A 17,280-nucleotide genomic window follows, 5' to 3' on the forward strand; every position below is an offset into this window, starting at 1 on the left:
CCTCTTTTTAAGGAGAATTTAATCAGGCTTTGCAAGGAAAGAAGTAAGGTGCAAAAGTCTACATGATATGGGGCCTCAGGGAGCAGGTTATCGCATGGGAAATTTTCGTGATAAAGAAAGGCCTGATAAAGGTTATAATGGGTGCCGTGGAGAGGAAACTGTTGACCACAGTGGTTTGGCATCCAAGTACTTGGTATTAGGTGACTGAACAAGTTGGTTTCTGGAGGTTTTCCCCTGCAGTATACCCCTTGATTCAAATAGCCTAACTGGGGGGGGGGGGGGGACTGAAAAAAAATAGACACTGCTTTCTTGGGAATTAAATTTATCCAGAATAACATTTCTTCCAGCTTAATGATAACTCCTGTTGGCCTATCATCAGTGGATTCCTTGTCTTTTTCTTCATTTTGTTATATTGTGAGCCTCCAGAGGCCGTGAGCATTTTTGAGACACCAGTGAGATCTCACTCTTCAGACAGAATGTCAGACTCTTCAACTGTATTTTCAACTGTCTTGTGAGACAAAGACTAATTGGTTTGACCTCATGCTGTCGCATGTTGAGAGACATGAATCTTCAGCACTCTTCCTTGAATTCATTGATTTCATTAAACACTGTCTGCTTGTGTTTGCAAAATGTCGTAATTTCCCAGTGATTTCTTCGAACTGCAGCGCGTAAACAGATTTTTTTGGAACAATGCCACTTCTTCGCTTTGATCTTGTGTGTTAATCTTTATTTCCAACAGGTCTTCTACATTAAGTCCATCGAGCCACGAAAAATATCGACTTTAGGGAAAAGTAACGTGATCGTCACGGGAGCAAACTTTAGCCAGGCATCCAACATTACAATGATCCTGAAAGGAACCAGTACTTGTGATAAGGACGTGTGAGTTGAAATCATAGTAATTTATCCTTGGTAATATAGTAAAAAGCTTTCACTTACGCCAAAAGAGTATCATTGTGATTATAATCTTTTCCAAGTATTGCCACGTGCCAAAGTGGGCAGTTCATCTACATATTTGTTATCACATAATTTTAATAAGTAGAATAATTTAAACACCACTTTGGAAGCTAACTGTGAGAAAATCTGTCCCCTCTAAGCCCCCAAAGCCTCAGAACCCACTAATTTCAGGATGTTGACTCTTTGAGGTCTTGATTCATTTCCATTACCAGAATCAAGTATTTTGAGTAACAGACATCATCTTGAAGCTGATGCACTTAGAAAAATAGTTGCATACTTAGGAATCTGATGGAAAACTATGACAGCTCTTCCGATGTATTACCCAAAGCTGAAAAAAGAAACGTTCTGGCATGTTCTATTATTCCTTGTAGCCTTCTCTTTACTGGATTGGTCTCAGGCTCAACTAATAACTAAATGGAACATATATTAGTAGTTTAAAAAAAAAAAGACCAAACACCCCAACACAGATATCTGGTCAGTGTACCATTTGACCATCATTATTTCTATGACTTCTTTCCCCCTCACTTGTCCTTTCAATGAAACCTGGAGAGAGAAAAAAAAATTTCCGTGTCTCACTGACACCCTTGTGCAAATCTTACCCCCAAAAGAGATGTAATAATAATAACACAACAGATAATTTGAGTTTCCTGCTTGCTAGCTTTTGTAAGTTTGGGTTGATTTGAAGTTAGAAGACATTGCAGTTTATATGAAGTAGAATACTGGGCTCATTCTCATCATGGGAATGCATCAAAGACAATCTGCTGAAGCATGGTGTTTTCGGTTTTAACTACTAAAACAGATTTGCACAGCATTTTAATCTGCCACACTTATTTACTGAATTTTCTGTTTTAATTCATTTGCTGCATATAACTGCCATCCTCTTCCCCTCCTAACAGTAAATTTAGGATGTCTGTCATCTTGATGGAGAAAGCTGTTCATTGGTAGCTCCACTCTGTTTTGCCATTTACCAGAATTATCAAGCACACATTAGCGGCTGTATCTATGCGGCATAGGTGTTTTGGTACCGTTGATCCTGGCTAAATACCTTCCTGCGCAAATCTTTCATTTTGTGTTGAAATCTGTGAAGTTAGACACCTGTGTGTTCACTGAAAGGCAATCGCCTTCACTGGCAAATAAGCCGGTTTTCAGAGCGTTTCCCTATTTTTGACTCTTTATGCTCTCATTTCAATTCCGAATGTGTCTTGAGATACTGCAGTTATTCAATTAAACGACTCAGAGACCTTTCTGCATGTAGCATTTCAGTAACCACATCAGAGTGGTGAACCCAAGTTCACAAGCAGTAAACATAATACCCGGTTAATCCTATATCTGAGTTCATGCCGTAATCCCACACTCCTTTAATATGGTATTTTTCAAATGCCTAATTATTCTGAAGGGAAAAATACGAGGATAATAGTGGAATGACCCCCATTTCCACCTCTCTCCTTCCAAAATTTATAAACAAGTTTGAATTTTAATGATTAGCCATTTTACGATGAATTTCCTAGAGCTTTGCTCTGAATGTAAAGCTTAGGATGTAAATCTGACATAGTGTAAATGCACACTGACTCAGATGCTTTTTGAATTCGCCTTTATGTTAGGATCTATTATTACTACTTAAAGGATATGTGCATTAATGTTAATAATCATGTGCATATCCTATAAGTAGTAACAGTAGATTCGCACGTAGCATAATCATGCTGAGAATTATTCAGCACACCCCAGTCTTAGTGATCTTTTGCTTTAGAGGGTCATTGTAGACATGATGTACTGAGGAAGTGCAGGTTACAGAGGGAATGTTGTAGAAGGCTCTGCTTTGACTCCCGAGGGGCATCAAGGGCATGCCCTGTGGATGTCAGGAGCACCCAGGATATTCCCAACTAATTTCTCGTCTAGACCTCCTTGGGAGGCAGCTCGGCTCTGGTGCTGATTGATCCTGAGATCCCTGCGCTCTTGGCATGGACTTTGGTCACGGGCACTCTGTTCTTAGAATGGCAGAATCCCCGTCTCTGCCTGGGGCAGAGTTCTCTCCTTCTACGGTCTAACTGGGACTTCTTTTCTCTTACGCTTTTCCTTGTGGAAATTTCCAAGCATACCCAAGAGACAAGAGCGCGGTGAACCTCTCCGTATCCATCCTCCAGCTTCCAAACTTGCCAACATCTTGCCAGTCTGGTTTCATTTTTGGAGAGGAGGGGAGCATGGGTAGCTGGAGGTTTTAAAAGCACCTCCCAGACACCATATCCCTTGACACATACCTACTTCAGTATATGTCTCTCACAGATAAGGACCGTGCCATTCTCAAACCCAACAACGTTAACAGGAAACCCTGCACAGTCCATGTTTCACTGATAGGACTTCTTAAGGGAACTGGTTACATCTCCTTTCCCCACTTCTAAGGGGCATTTGCAAATAAAAACATACAAATGAAAAAAGAAAGAGGAACCCTGCCCCAGATGATCCCCACCGTGGTAAGTGGCCCCTGATGAACCCGCACTTACGTGCGGCTGTTCTGATAGTTTGTGAACTGTTGCGGTTCAAGTAAAATTCGTATGCCGTCATGTTCGGCACACAACTGTGCTCCGTGTCTGTGTCACTTACGAGTTGTTTTTCTGCCCCTTTCTAGAATACAGGTCAGCCACGTGCTAAATGACACCCATATGAAATTCTCTCTACCGTCAAGCCGAAAAGAAATGAAGGATGTGTGTATCCAATTCGATGGCGGGAACTGTACATCTGTGGGACCCTTGTCATATATTGCTCTGCCTCACTGCTCCCTCATATATCCTGCCACCACCTGGATCAGGTGCTTTCTAGACTCCTGTCTTTCTGTCAGTGTGTTTAAAGGGGCCATGTGCGTAAAGATCATGGGTTTTCCACAAATAAATACAGAAATAATAGTCCTATCTAAATTCCTCTCCCGGAATTCCCCTTAGGATTTATTCCTAGAAACCAAACATATTCCTGACCAGCAGATTGCTTCCTACTGTCACCGTGAATACTGGGAGCACGTCCTGCTTTACTCTGAGCTGTGGCTGCCAGGAAACTCACGGCTAAAACGTTTGCTCGCACTCTGGTTTCTCTTCAGGTTGTATGATCTTTTGCCCTTCACAATGGTCTTTGAATTGTGGTATCCATTCTTAGCCTACCTTTCTGATACAAAGGTACCACGCCTCGCTCCTGCCCATGACACTGAGCTTCTCTCTTCCATCTTTCATTTCATAATGGTTTGGGTACACTGTTCTGAATAATTTGAGGAGATATCGGGAGCTATCGAAATGAAAAGCAGTACCTACATTTTGAAGATACTCCCTAAGAGAGATTGACATTCTAAAATAAACTCTTCCAGATGACTCCTGTATATTAAAAACGTAAAATAAAAACAGTCCTCTGCCTCGTTGAATTTTAAATTCACGTTCAGATTTGGAATACGACCCTGACGATAGTTTTCATAATAAGATATTTCACCAACACAGCATGAAACTAGTTTTCAAAGTACTGTCGAGATGAAACTATACATAAACTTTTTTTTTTTTTTTTTTTTTTTTAAAGAAAAAGGGCAGGAGAAAAACGCTTCTCGTATAGTATTGTTACTTAAGATCAAGTCAAAAGTGGATGTCAGGGTTGGTTTCTTCTGAGGCCTGTTCTCTTGGCTTGTGGGGACATGGTCACCTCCTTGTACCGTCACATGCTTTTCCCTCTGTGACTGTCTGTGTCCTAATCTCTTTTTATAAGGTCACCAGTCAGATTATTGGATTAGGACCCACCCCCGTGATCTCATTTCATCTTAATTACCTCTCGAAAGAACCTATCTCCACATGCGGCCCCATTCCAAGGGACCAGGGGGTCAGGACGTCAACACTTGTGCCTCTGACAGTGGCACGAGAAAAATGGAAATTCCCCAACCAAGCCTCTAGCATTGCACTCCCTGCTCTGGGTCTAAATCCTTCCTATCAGTCAAAGCGAGCCTTGAGGTGACAGTCCCCACGTGCCTTGTGTGGTGTATCTAGTAGTTCAGTTAATCCTCACCGAAGGAACAGCCCCTTTAGCAGATGGGGGAACCGAGCATAGAGCATTCAAACAACCTGCCTGGGCTCCCAGGCCGTCTGGGTCCAGGCTGCGGTGCTCTGAACCACCAGTGTTCTGCTTTGCCATAAAACCGGGCTTCCTTATGATGTTGTAATTGAGGTATAGTCGACATATAACGGTAGCTTCAGATGCAAACATAGTGATTGTGGGAGGCTTCTTAATGTCCAGTCACCTGTGATATTCTGTGCCTGAGTCTCTGAGGTCTGCCTGGCCAAGAATGTGGCTCGGAAGTCTGGCCATTGGCAGAGCACGTTTTCTAGTAACGACGACAGGCTGGCATGAGGCCAGCTCGACCCTTCCCCCCCCCCCCCCCCTTGTGACTGGAGGTTCAGGGCTTAATGTCTTCCTTCTGCCCTACACAAATTGGCCTGCCCAGGCTCACCTCCCGGTCTTGTCATCCTGGGCCCGGCTGGCGAACAGAGCTGACCTTCCCAGGCTCCTGTCCCCTGGAATGACCTACATGAATGGGGGTGTGAGGGCAGCCGGAGCTGGGGACAGCTGTTTATTTCACATCTAATGACCACTTTGCTTATATGTGATTATGTGCTGAGAATATGTGAAATCATTTGGCTTGGTTTTGGAGAGAGGGAACGTAGCTGTTATTTATATGGTCTACCAAATGGGAATTTATAGTTTTAATGTCATTTATAATTTTACCTTGTCCAAAATGTTCCCTATCTCCCTAAATAAAGTATAATTGGTAGGTTGGGAGTTTGATTTTGAAAATTGTTAGATTGAAGGATCTTAATATAGATTAAACAGCAATCAAACAAAATTCTGTTTAGTGAAACCTTTTCAAGGTACAGCCGATGATCTGATTAGATGTGGCAACATGATATAATAAGACTCAAAATTCTGTTAAAGAATTTGGGCATTTTCCTAGAATTAAAACCAGATCTGACCTGAATTTTTATATTTATGTATCTTGAAAACTAGGCATTTGTGGTCAGTGTCATTAAAAGATGTCTATAATCGTCCTGCATTTGAAATTAAAATGTATTACTTGGCTCTAAATATAACCGGGTTTCATGTGTGAATAAAATGATAGATTTGCTCATAAATGCAAAATTCCTGTATGTTTACTATGAAACTCCTATTGTTGCTTTTTTCTTTGCAGTGGTGGTCAAAATATAACCATCCTGGGCAGAAATTTTGACGTAATTGACAACTTAATCATTTCACATGAGTTAAAAGGAAACATAAATGTAAGTCTTCAGCTACCTTGTAATAATAGTAATTTTCAAGGATGATTTTGTTTTCATCACACTAACATCTACTGGGAAATATCTTTTATTTCTGTGCCTTTGTGATATTACAAGCTTTTTCGTGTTGGATGGTATACACCATCTGGGCCATAATGGAAATAATAAGACCCTCTCCTTGTGGTTGAGTATTTCCAATTGTGGCACAGAGGAGAGAGGAATGAGCCTGGGATGACAAGGCCTTCCATTTCCTCCACGTGGGCTTTGCAGGGAGGCACTTTAACGCGACCACGTTTAGGACTATGTGTGACCATGCCTTGTGAGGGGTGAAGGCGAGATATCTAGAAGAATAGCATTTTTGTGCGGACGTGGTGGCGGGGTTCCCATCGTACTGAGAAAGCTGTGGTTTGGAGGCCAAGTGACCTGCGTGAGCCCCCAGAAATCTTGTCATGTACTCCTGCTCCTGCCATGGTCTGGTTTGGTCCCGTTCCTTCCGACCTCGCCTCCTCTGACTTTGCATTTCCCCACACAGGGGGTCTGGTCTCTGGCCCTTGTCCAGTTCTCACACCGCCACAAGTCACACACGGGCCTCGTCACACAAAATGGTGGATTTCTCAGATCTAGGTTGAGGCCTCTGAGTGTACTTCTAATTTGCTTCTCAGATGCTCTCCCCACTCTCTCTCCCCCTTTCTCTCCTTCCTTAATGAGACATGTGAAGGTAGCAGCCTCTCCTGCCTGACCACTTCCTGCCACAGCTGGAAGGTCTGCCCACGGCCACAGACCTGGCCCTGTTTGCGACCAGTATGGGTTCAGGCCTAGGTGCAGATGGCCTTCCCGAGTCTTCCTTACGTCCCTGTCATACACGCATCCACGTCCTGACATAGCCAGAGCCAGTTCCGGGCCTTGCCTCGTATCTGAATCCGGGCCATGTCTCCGTGATGTGGACACACGCACCATTTTTTGTTTCATAATATTGCCAGAAGTGTGAACAACAGATCTAGGGCTGGAATTTGGAGAGGGGTTCAAGGGGAAGGGGGTTTTGTTTGTCCAGATCTTTGCATCAGATCTTCCCACCTATGGCCTCGTCCTACCCTCTCTTTTCAACTGCAATATTAGAAAGTAAATAACAAACAGGAAAGCTTGTCACCTAGCAAATTTTTTTTCACAAGTTTTATTGCCCCCTTTTTTTAAGAGTTGATTTTTAAGTCCTCTCCACACCTAACGTGGGGTCGAACTCACAACCCTGAGATCAGGAGTTGCATGATTCATGGACTGAGCCAGCCAAGCGGCCTTTATTGCTCTTCCTTATTTTTTTTTTTTATAAATGTTTACTTATTTATTTTGAGAGAGAGAGAGAATGTGAACTGGGGGAGGGGGCAGAGAGAGAGGGAGAGAGAGAATCCCAAGCAGGCTCTGCACTGTCAGCACAGAGCCCGACGCAGGGCTCGAACCCATGACCCAAGAGATCATGACCTGAGCTGAAATAAAGGGTTGGACGCTCCACTGACTGAACCACCCAGGCGCCCCATATTATTGTTCTTCTTTAAAACCTTTACCGATCTCTTTTCCAGCAACTTTCTCTGCCCGTCTCTCTGCACACCTAAAAATGACCGTATTTATGTTTTGTATAAATAGACCTGTAAAGCAGGCCACACTTTCTGCGTTGTTTCCAGTCTTCATGCTCTGCATTTTCATGGGGGGGTCACGTTGTCCCTTTTGCTTTTGTTTTCCCCTACTTCTCGTTAGATCTGCAAAGGCTTTGCCTCCTTGCGGCCAGTGATTTCTGCTAGGTGTCGCTGAAGGCTCCTCCACAAGGAGCGATGCAGTCGGTAGTGTACATGGCCTCACTGGAGGACGGTCCCCTCCCTGCCCACATTTCACAACACGCCTTGAGGGCTCGCAGCGTGCACAGACCCTTTGGTGCAAAGTCTTCCTCTTTCTCTAGCCTCCTTCTTCCTGTGCACCCTTTTTCCATTGCATAACCTCCTGGCTGCTTTCATTATCACTAGTAATGTCCACAGTGATAGGAGCTAGCATTCGTTGAGTACCTACTGTGTGCCAGGCACTATTCTAAGCATGTTTGCACATGTAATCTCCTTTAATTTAACCCCCATCTCGTTTAACAGGCCCTCATCTCATTTAATTTGATTTTGGGTTAATTCAGCCCTGTGAAGGTGGGGAGGTGGTTTCACTGTCCCCATTTCGTAGATGAGACATTGGAAGCACAAAGCCATTCAGTTGTCTGGGTCGCCTCTCTCCTAAATCCTACAGCTAGGACTCGGTGACAAAGTTGTTAAACTGCTCTTTTCTCCTCCGTCAGGTCTCCGAATATTGTATGGCGACTTCCTGCAGGTTTTCAGCCCCCAGCTTCAAGGGTTCGAAAGCGCGGGCCAACGTCACCGTGAAGCTGAGAGTCCAGGAGACCTACTTGGACTGTGGGAGCTTGCAGTATCTTGAGGACCCCAGGTTCACAGGGTGTCGGGTCGAACCCGAGGGGGACACAGAATTGGAAGTGAAAATTCAAGTATGTTTCTCACTTATCTCGGGTGGGATGTGCCCCCTGCCCTTCGCGACTGGCAAGGTGTGCTCGTGTCTGTGGGTTCCCTCGTGCGCCCTGATTTCTCCATCTCCTCTTTGCTCTTCCCAGAAAGAAAATGACGACTTCAACATCTCCAAGACAGACATTGAAATCACCCTCTTCCATGGTGAAAATAAGCAATTAAATTGCAGTTTCGAAAATATTACTAGAAATCAAGATCTCACCATCATCCTTTGCAAAATTAAAGGCATCACGAACGCAAACAGCATTGACACCTCTTCCAAGAAAGTCCGTGTGAGTCATCTGCCAGCCCTACCTATTGGTCTTACCTCAGTTGGGGCAGTTCCTTGGCTAAACAGAAGCCAGAGTGGAATCTGCCGTGGATCTTTAGATCTTCACTTTAAATAGCAGATAAACAAAGCTTGTATTGCGAGCACAAGCATAATTCCTACAAAATAGCTGGCAGAATCCATCCATGTGCCTATTGGAATGTCAAAGCATTGAACACACCATTGTCTATAATACTAATGAGTCTTGATAGCTTTTGTTCTAGCCATGCATTTGGACTGTAGCATCTGCAGGCGGAATCTCTAGACCACTGACGAACGAGCTGTCATTCTTTCCCCAAATGTGGCAGTGACATGTCTTAGCAGATTCCCAGCATACTCAAAGCAGCATTAGATTCTGATGGAGACCAGATAATCTATGTGTCGTGGGCCACTTCCTCCACCACAAAGGCACACTTGCAATTCATCTCTCCCCGACATGTTTGAGGGTCCCATCACGGTTATATTTATGTCCCACAATAAAGATGTGAGACCCTTGGGAGAGGAAACATATTAGAAGTCTGTCTTTATGGTGTTCATGCCATATGAGGCTCTTCACAGTCTATACCAAAAAAAAAAAAAATGCTTTATGACCTGTAGTCATAAATATTGAATAAAGGTCAAGGAAAAAGAACATCAGACTGGAAGCCAAAAAAAAAAAAAAAAAAAGATGTGTTCATGTTCCAGCTGCACCGGCTAATAGCTATGTGGCCCTTGGGTAGGTCACTTGGCTTTGCTGAGCCTCCCTTTGTCCATCTGTATGGTAAAGAGGGTAGTAATTATTATAAATCAAGAGCACCAACTGAGATTACAAGTGCTCCCACATGTCACATTGGTTGAGAAGAACGGTGCTAGTATTCTTTGTTCATGAGATGGTTCCAGAGTGCCTATACTGAGATGGGGACACAGCAGAGAAGAAAACAGACCCCAAAATTCTGTCTTTGTGGACATTACCTGAAGAGTCATGTAGTGAAGGAAATAATTTAAAAATGTGTTAGGTGGTGGTGATCACCATTGGGAAAAATGAAGCAGCGGGCAGTGATGCAAGTTTTACAATGGTGGGCAGAGAAGGTCTCTCTGGAAAGATAACATTTGAGTAAGGACCTCAAGGAGGAGAGAGAATGAGCCATGGGTTCTCTGGGGTGTGGAGGGTTCTAGATAGATGGAACTACAAGCTGCAAAGGTCTTGAGTCTGGAGTCTGCCTGGTGCATTTGAGGAACTACGAGGAGGCCAGTGTGGCTAGAGCAGACTGAGCAAGGGGAATATTCCAGAAGGCTGGAGAGTTAATGGAGGGAGCAGGAAGAGGTAAAAGATGATTAGGACCTTGTGGGCCATAGCAAGGGCTTGGTCTTGAGCTCTGGGAAGCCACTGGAGAGTTTTGAGCAGGACTGCCGTGAGCCTACTTAAATGATAAAGTGCGTTTAGTCTTCATGACAAACTTACGAAGAGACAACCCCACATCTCAGTTTAAAGATGAGGAAAGTAAGGATCGGATGGTTAAGTTAAACCCCTATGGCAAAGAGGACTAAATTCTAAAATCTCCAGGTGTAGTCCAGTGTACCTCAACTGACATATCTGGAAACTGAGGCACACTGAATGTTCTCAATGTGCTCAAGATCACATAGCTAATCTGCCCGAGGTGGGACTTGAATTCATATATCCTACCTAGCTCGTCACCTCTTTTTGCATCTTGGGGAAAATGATTCGGAGGAAAAAGGGTGTATATAAATATGGCACCCAACTCAACTGAGTCTAATGACACTCTGTCTCATCAGGTCAAACTGGGAAACTTAGAGCTCTATGTTGAGCAGGAAACAGTTCCCACCACTTGGTATTTCCTGATTGTGCTTCCCGTCTTGCTCGTGATTGTCATTTTTGGTAAGTGTCCTGTTTGATTTTGTCAGAGAAATTACTCCCGGAGGCGTCTCATCAGGCAGCAGACTCTCAGCTTTCAGGGGCTGTTTGCTTCAATTAAGTATTAATGGATGAAAAACCAAATCACAACTTTGGGAAAAGAATAATAGGTACATGTTGAGGCTTTCTAGACATTTTTTTAGTATGCCTTATTAATACAAAGCTGGATTATGAAGATGGTATCTTGGTGCTCGAGAAATATAGTCCACTTCACTTCTCCAATATTGTGAACTGTGATGATGAATGGCCCATTTACGTTACTCCTTCAGAATTGCTCTGGCATTCTGGACTTTCAAGATCTAGTCACCTCCTCCTGCCTCTCACCAAACACCAGCCCCTGCTCCCACCCCAGCTCTGCGTTTCCTGGCGGAACTGTGTGTTAGGAGTGTGGTCTGTACTGGGGCACCTGGGTAGCTCAGTCAGTTAAGTGTCAGACTCTTGGTTTTGGCTCAGGTTATGATCTCACAGTTCTTGAGTTCGAGCCCCACGTCAGGCTCCGCACTGATAGCATGGAGCCTGCTTGGTAGTCTTTCTCCCTCTCTCTCTGCCCCTCCCCGACTTGCTCTCTATATCTCTCTCAAAATAATAAAAATAAACTTAAATTTAGAAGTGTGATCCGCACCATCTATTCAAGTGTCCCAAGGCTCATCCAAGCACAGAGATCCATGGTGGTTGCTCACTGGCCGAATCTGGTTGCTCACTGGCTGCCAATCTGTTTTGTTTGTTTAAAATTAGGTGAGTCACCTATGTTGTGCACCTGAAACCGGTGTCCTTGTATGCCAGCTATACTTCAACTTAAAAAAAATAATTAAATGATTCATATTTTTTAAACAGTCTTTTGAAAATTTGAAAGACCCGGATCATTGGGTCTCCACGTGTCCATAGCTCCAGTTACTGGAGCTGAGTAGTAGCTACACCTTGAGACAGGGCATGTGGTCACTGGGGTTTTGCCACAGTCTCGCCACCTGGGCCACGTGACTCATCTGTGTACCTGGTCCCTGTAGCCGTGTGGTGTGTGGCCTGGTTCTGAGCTGCTTTTCGTCTAAAATCGATGTCCTCTTGTCCTTCTTAGAAACAGAACTCTCCTCCACCGACTAAGCGCGGCGCACTCCTTGATTTAACACACGCATTGCCTTTCTGACACCTTCTGTTGATAGTTGCCAATGTTTCTTTCCTTCCATGCACTCCTTCATTCCTTCATCCATCCCTCCGTCCATTTACCTTGTGTTTACTGAGCACCCACTGCGCAAGTCTCTGGAGCTGGAGAGAATGAGTTAAGGCCTGGCCCTTTCTCCCAGCTGGTTCTGAGTCCAGTGAGGGAAGGACTCCCGTGTGTGATGAACTCATTTTGCAAAGACCCTATTTTGCCCTGTTGATCATTTCAGCTATTTTCTTGTGCTTCGCCCCCAGTTGTCCACCCCTATTATATATCGGGAATCCAGAATTGGGCTTGATATTTTAATAAGGTCCTGGCTGGTACTCGCTTCAAGTAAGAAGAATACTTCTAAACACTGAGCTCTATTTGAGACTCTGCCAGTGTGAGGCAGCAGTAGATAGAACAGTCTCACCATAGAGTCACCTCTACTTGGTGACTTACTAGAAACCTCTGATCTCTTCCTGTGCTCTGGTGACTCATCACTCCTCTCAGTTTGTTGTAGAGATTGTTTATGCTCTTGACAGTGAAGGGGGCTCAGTTTGACACATGGCTTTTGGCTTCATCAGCATCTGCAAAGCCCTTTAAAACTCTCACCCCCTTCCACGGGGCTCCTGGGTGGCTCAGTTGGTTAAGTGTCCAACTTTGGCTCGGGTCATGATCTCACGGCTTGTGAGTTCGAGCCCCAAATTGGGCTCTGGGCGGACGGCTCAGAGCCTGGAGCCTGCTTCGGCTTCTGTGTCCCCCTCACTCTCTGTCCCTCCCCCACTCACGCTCTCTCTCTCTCAAAAATGAATGAACATTAAAAAATTTAAAAAAAGAACTCTCATCTCCTTCTTACCGTGATTCCTGGGCACCATGTGTCACCAGCAGCTGGAACAGATGTGAAGTGTACAAATATCTTAGCTCATTGGTCACATCGTTAGTGAAAACACGAAGCACACCCGGCTGAGGCCTGCCACCTGCAAAACCTCTCCACTGTGGCTTCCCCTGCAGGTGTCAGCCATGAAATTCCCACTGCTTGATGGACATGGCTGCCTCACTCCCTGAGCCAGCGTTGCCCAAAGTGTGGCCTGAGGAACTGTAACCCCAAGTCACACTCCTAGAAAAAGGGGTTCCGTTGTCACATAAATTTGGAAATCACTGCGTGCCCCATCCTTATTTTGAAGATACACAATGCATGTTATGATTGACGCTGTTGACTTTGTGGAGAACTGTATTGAGTTTTGTTTCCTCCTGCATCACTCACATCGACTGGTAGTGGGATCCTTTTATCGTGAAGTTTCTGCTAAAGGAGGAAACCCTTTCCAGAATAAGGGTGCAGCCGACAGTTGTTGGGTATTGTTTTTAAAATACAACTCCTGAATGCTTTCTGTGAGTTACTCCTTATAATCCTGTCAACGTCACAATGAGGCCGGCACTTTGACAGATGAGGCAGCCAGCCACAGAGATGCTAAGGAACTTACCAGAGGTCACACAGCTCATAATTGGTAGAGCAGGGACGTGGACTGAGCACCAAACCTGTTCAGTGCGCTTCTCTGCAGCACAGTTAGAAACCAGATGAAATGGGGAAAGAAGCAATGTCCCAGATCCAAGGGCTCATTGTGGACGGCTCACCATGTCACCCAATTTGATCTATGCAAGTTTGACTTCTATAGCTCGCCGTCGATCTGTGGTTTCCTTCTACAATTGCAGCTCCACTTTATTTCTCCAGGGATGTTTAGAAACATTAAAAAAAAAGAATGGAACAATATACGTGGCCTATGGCTGTAGGGAAACTTGGCTCGTTTCATTACTTTTCAGCCAGCTGGGATCTTTGGTTACAAGTGAAGGTTATTTGATTTAGTTTTTACTATTAAGGTGGGTAGTTTTGTGTCTTCCTGCTGCATTTTAGCATCTTCCTCCTCAGAGTGACCCCTTGCTGGGAATGTTCCTTTTGATAAATTCCATCTCTTAAATGCTATTCTTTCTCTATCTTCCGGTCTCTCTCTCTCTCTCTCTCTCTCTAAAAGAAATGTCAAGGTTGGTTTGGTTTTCCTGTTTGTTTTTTGAGTTAACATGTCAATCTGATGCTGGATGTCTGTCTCCTCAGCGGCCGTGGGGGTGACCAGACACAAATCGAAGGAGCTGAGTCGCAAACAGAGCCAACAGTTGGAGCTCCTGGAGAGCGAGCTCCGGAAAGAGATACGTGACGGTAGGCTCCAAAATTTTATTTGTAGAAAAACAAGCCTTTTTTCTAATCATTTTTTTCTTTTTTTACCCTTAAATGGAGCTGGCCACAGTAATGAGAACTGTTTGTATAATAGAAGACATCTGAACAGCAGGGTCTAGGCCTGGCTTTGTGTTTTACTTCAGCTCTGCTCTGCAGCCAACCAAGTAATTATCTATTGTTTCGTCTTTAATGAAAACCAAGGTCATACTCCGTGTTAGACAAAACAGCAGAAGATCTTATCCATTGTTTGTTGAGTTAAAATATTGCTCTTGGGATTCTGTTTTGCAGGCTTTGCTGAGCTGCAGATGGATAAATTGGATGTGGTTGATAGTTTTGGAACTGTTCCCTTCCTTGACTACAAACATTTTGCTCTGAGAACTTTCTTCCCCGAGGTAAAAGAGCATTGATCATATTCCTAAGGTTGAGTCTTGAATAATAATGAAGGTGCTTGTTGCTATTGTCAAAATGGGCGTTTGCTTCCAAGGCAGCTGTAGATAACGTGCTTGGTACAAAATAATGGCTCAAGTTTGAGCAGAGCAGGGAGCAGGACAATTATTAATTGGATTGATGAGGATATAAAGCAGTGATGGGTCACTGACAATTATTCTTTGTCCAGTAACAAAAACCTAGGAGGGACAGAAGTTCAGAGTGATGATTTTTGCTTTATTTTACTACCCGTTTAGAGCTGAATTTGTAGCTGGGAAGCCCGCTAGTTTATTTAAAAATCAATAAATTGTGGGCTGGCCAATTTGTTGTGTTTATCTGCATGACTTCTATTGCAGCTACTAGATTATTCACTATTACTTCTCAATTGGAAATGAAAAGAACTATGGGCCGAGAGGGAGGGAAGTCGACATGTGTAGAATTTGAGTTGATAGCAGCCATTTTTAGCAATGTCGAGTTTTTATGGTTCTCTTCAACAGTTGTTCTTTGGCTGATCAGTCCGTATCATCCTCATTTAGTAGAAATAGTTGCACGAAATGATTGATTAATCCGTTCTGGGACTCCGAGGAGTAGTCTACTTTAACCCTTTGGGTTTTCAGTCTCACTCTGTTCTAACGCCTCCATCTTCTCCCCCACTCACTCAGCCTTCCTCCTTCACACTCCCAAGTCTTGGGTGAGGTACACTCATCTGCCTGCCATCACCTCCACATCCTGATGCCCCCACTTCACCACGTTGCCCTTTTTTGTCCAGAACTGGTGACCACAGAGGGGCCCAACCTCTGGAACATCAACACAGAAGATCATGTTTAACTCTAGATTTCTAAACAAAGCCAGCCCAGAGCTTATATCACCTTACCAGAGCTTCTCATCTACATTTGGCCAGAAGCCTAGAGTTCAGAAGCTCAGACACATGCAGTAAGCAATTTCCAGTTTCTCTATAATTCTAGAAGCAGACACCATGATATGTGATGCTGTGTCTCAAGGTTGGGATACCTCCATAAAACACCCACCATATTTTTTTTTTTTTGGTCCAAGCCTTACTATTGTAAATCAAGAAGGCTATAAATAAGACCTCAGTTTTTTGTGCTTGTACAATATATTTTTTAAACTTCTCCTCCAGGAGTACCAGGCACCCAGGCTTGCATTTGCCACCTCATCCATCCATTTCTATGGCAGAACACCACCTAGGGAGGGGGGTTCAATTCCCTGAATCAGGATGACTATGCAGGACATCACCAGTCCTATTCGCCAGCTATCTGAGATCCCCATTAAGAATTTAATAGCAATAAAATAACAGAGATTTCTACCATCAACATGAGGATTGTGTGGGCTTTTACAGTTAATGATTGCTCTTGAGTGCTGAAGGGAGTAAAACTGTGACCTGAAAAAGAAATTGCCCGGTCTTCTAAATTCGGTAATCAAGAGCAAGATAAGTGATGAATGCAAAAGACACTGTTGCAAATTGACTGTTTTGGAGGGCGGGCGGGGAATCCCAGGAACAATGCTGTATTATTTTAGAAGAGAGATACAGCTGACCCTTGAACAACACGGGTTTGAAGTGCACGGGTCTACTGATACATGGATTTTTTTTCAGTAAAACAGTACAATCTCATAAATGTATTTTCTCTTCCCTATGGTTTTCTTTTATAGCTTTTAAAAATTTTTTATTAAAACCTTCTTTTAAAAAAAATTTTTTTTTTAACATTTATTTATTTTTGAGACAGAGAGTATGAATGGGGGAGGGTCAGAGAGAGAGGGAGACACAGAATCCGAAACAGGCTCCAGGCTCTGAGCTGTCAGCACAGAGCCCGATGCGGGGCTTGAACTCACAGACCGCGAGATCATGACCTGAGCCGAAGTCGGACGCTTAACTGACTGAGCCACCCAGGCGCCCCTTTTTATAGCTTTTTTTTTTTTTAAGTTTATTTATTTTGAGAGAGCATGTGAACACACATGAGTAGAAGAGGGGCAGAGAGATAGAATCCCAAGCAGGCTCCATGCTGTCAGCATGGAGCTCCACACGGGGCTTGATCTCACAAAGTGTGAGATCATGCCCTGAGCTGAAGTCCAGAGTCATACACTTAACCGACTGAGCCAACTAGGTGCCCCCCTTCCCTATGATTTTCTTAATATTTTCTTTTCTCTAGCTTATTTTATTATAAGAATACAGTTACAATACAAAAAAACACATAAACTGTGTTAATCAATGGGTTATGTTATTGGTAAGGCTTCTTGTCCACCAGAAGGGGTCCACCCCTTGTGGACTATTAGTATTTAGGTTTGGGGGAAAAGTCATATGCAGATTTTCGACTGTGCAGAGGATCAACGCCCCTAACCTCCTCATTGTTAAAGGGCCAACTGTAGTTGCAAGAAGCCAAACTGATTTAACTCAGGGTTATGTATAATCTTGAATGGCAGTTGGGAAAGCCATGAAAGCCAAAGTCGGGAG

The 17,280-nt window shown here is 43.9% G+C and overlaps 1 protein-coding gene across 1 annotated transcript in view; it reads left to right on the plus strand.

Annotated features, from left to right (window-relative positions):
* Positions 1–17,280, plus strand: part of PLXNC1 (plexin C1) — a 148,346-nt gene that overhangs the window by 83,728 nt on the left and 47,338 nt on the right. The window contains exons 10-17 of the mRNA XM_047866008.1: positions 740–879; positions 3,578–3,757; positions 6,158–6,245; positions 8,563–8,766; positions 8,890–9,075; positions 10,884–10,986; positions 14,268–14,369; positions 14,676–14,779. Of these exons, the coding sequence (XP_047721964.1) occupies positions 740–879; positions 3,578–3,757; positions 6,158–6,245; positions 8,563–8,766; positions 8,890–9,075; positions 10,884–10,986; positions 14,268–14,369; positions 14,676–14,779 (1,107 nt within the window). The remainder of the gene's footprint in view (positions 1–739; positions 880–3,577; positions 3,758–6,157; positions 6,246–8,562; positions 8,767–8,889; positions 9,076–10,883; positions 10,987–14,267; positions 14,370–14,675; positions 14,780–17,280) is intronic.

This window comes from Prionailurus viverrinus, chromosome B4, assembly GCF_022837055.1.
Source record: "Prionailurus viverrinus isolate Anna chromosome B4, UM_Priviv_1.0, whole genome shotgun sequence".
Taxonomy (NCBI): domain Eukaryota; kingdom Metazoa; phylum Chordata; class Mammalia; order Carnivora; family Felidae; genus Prionailurus; species Prionailurus viverrinus.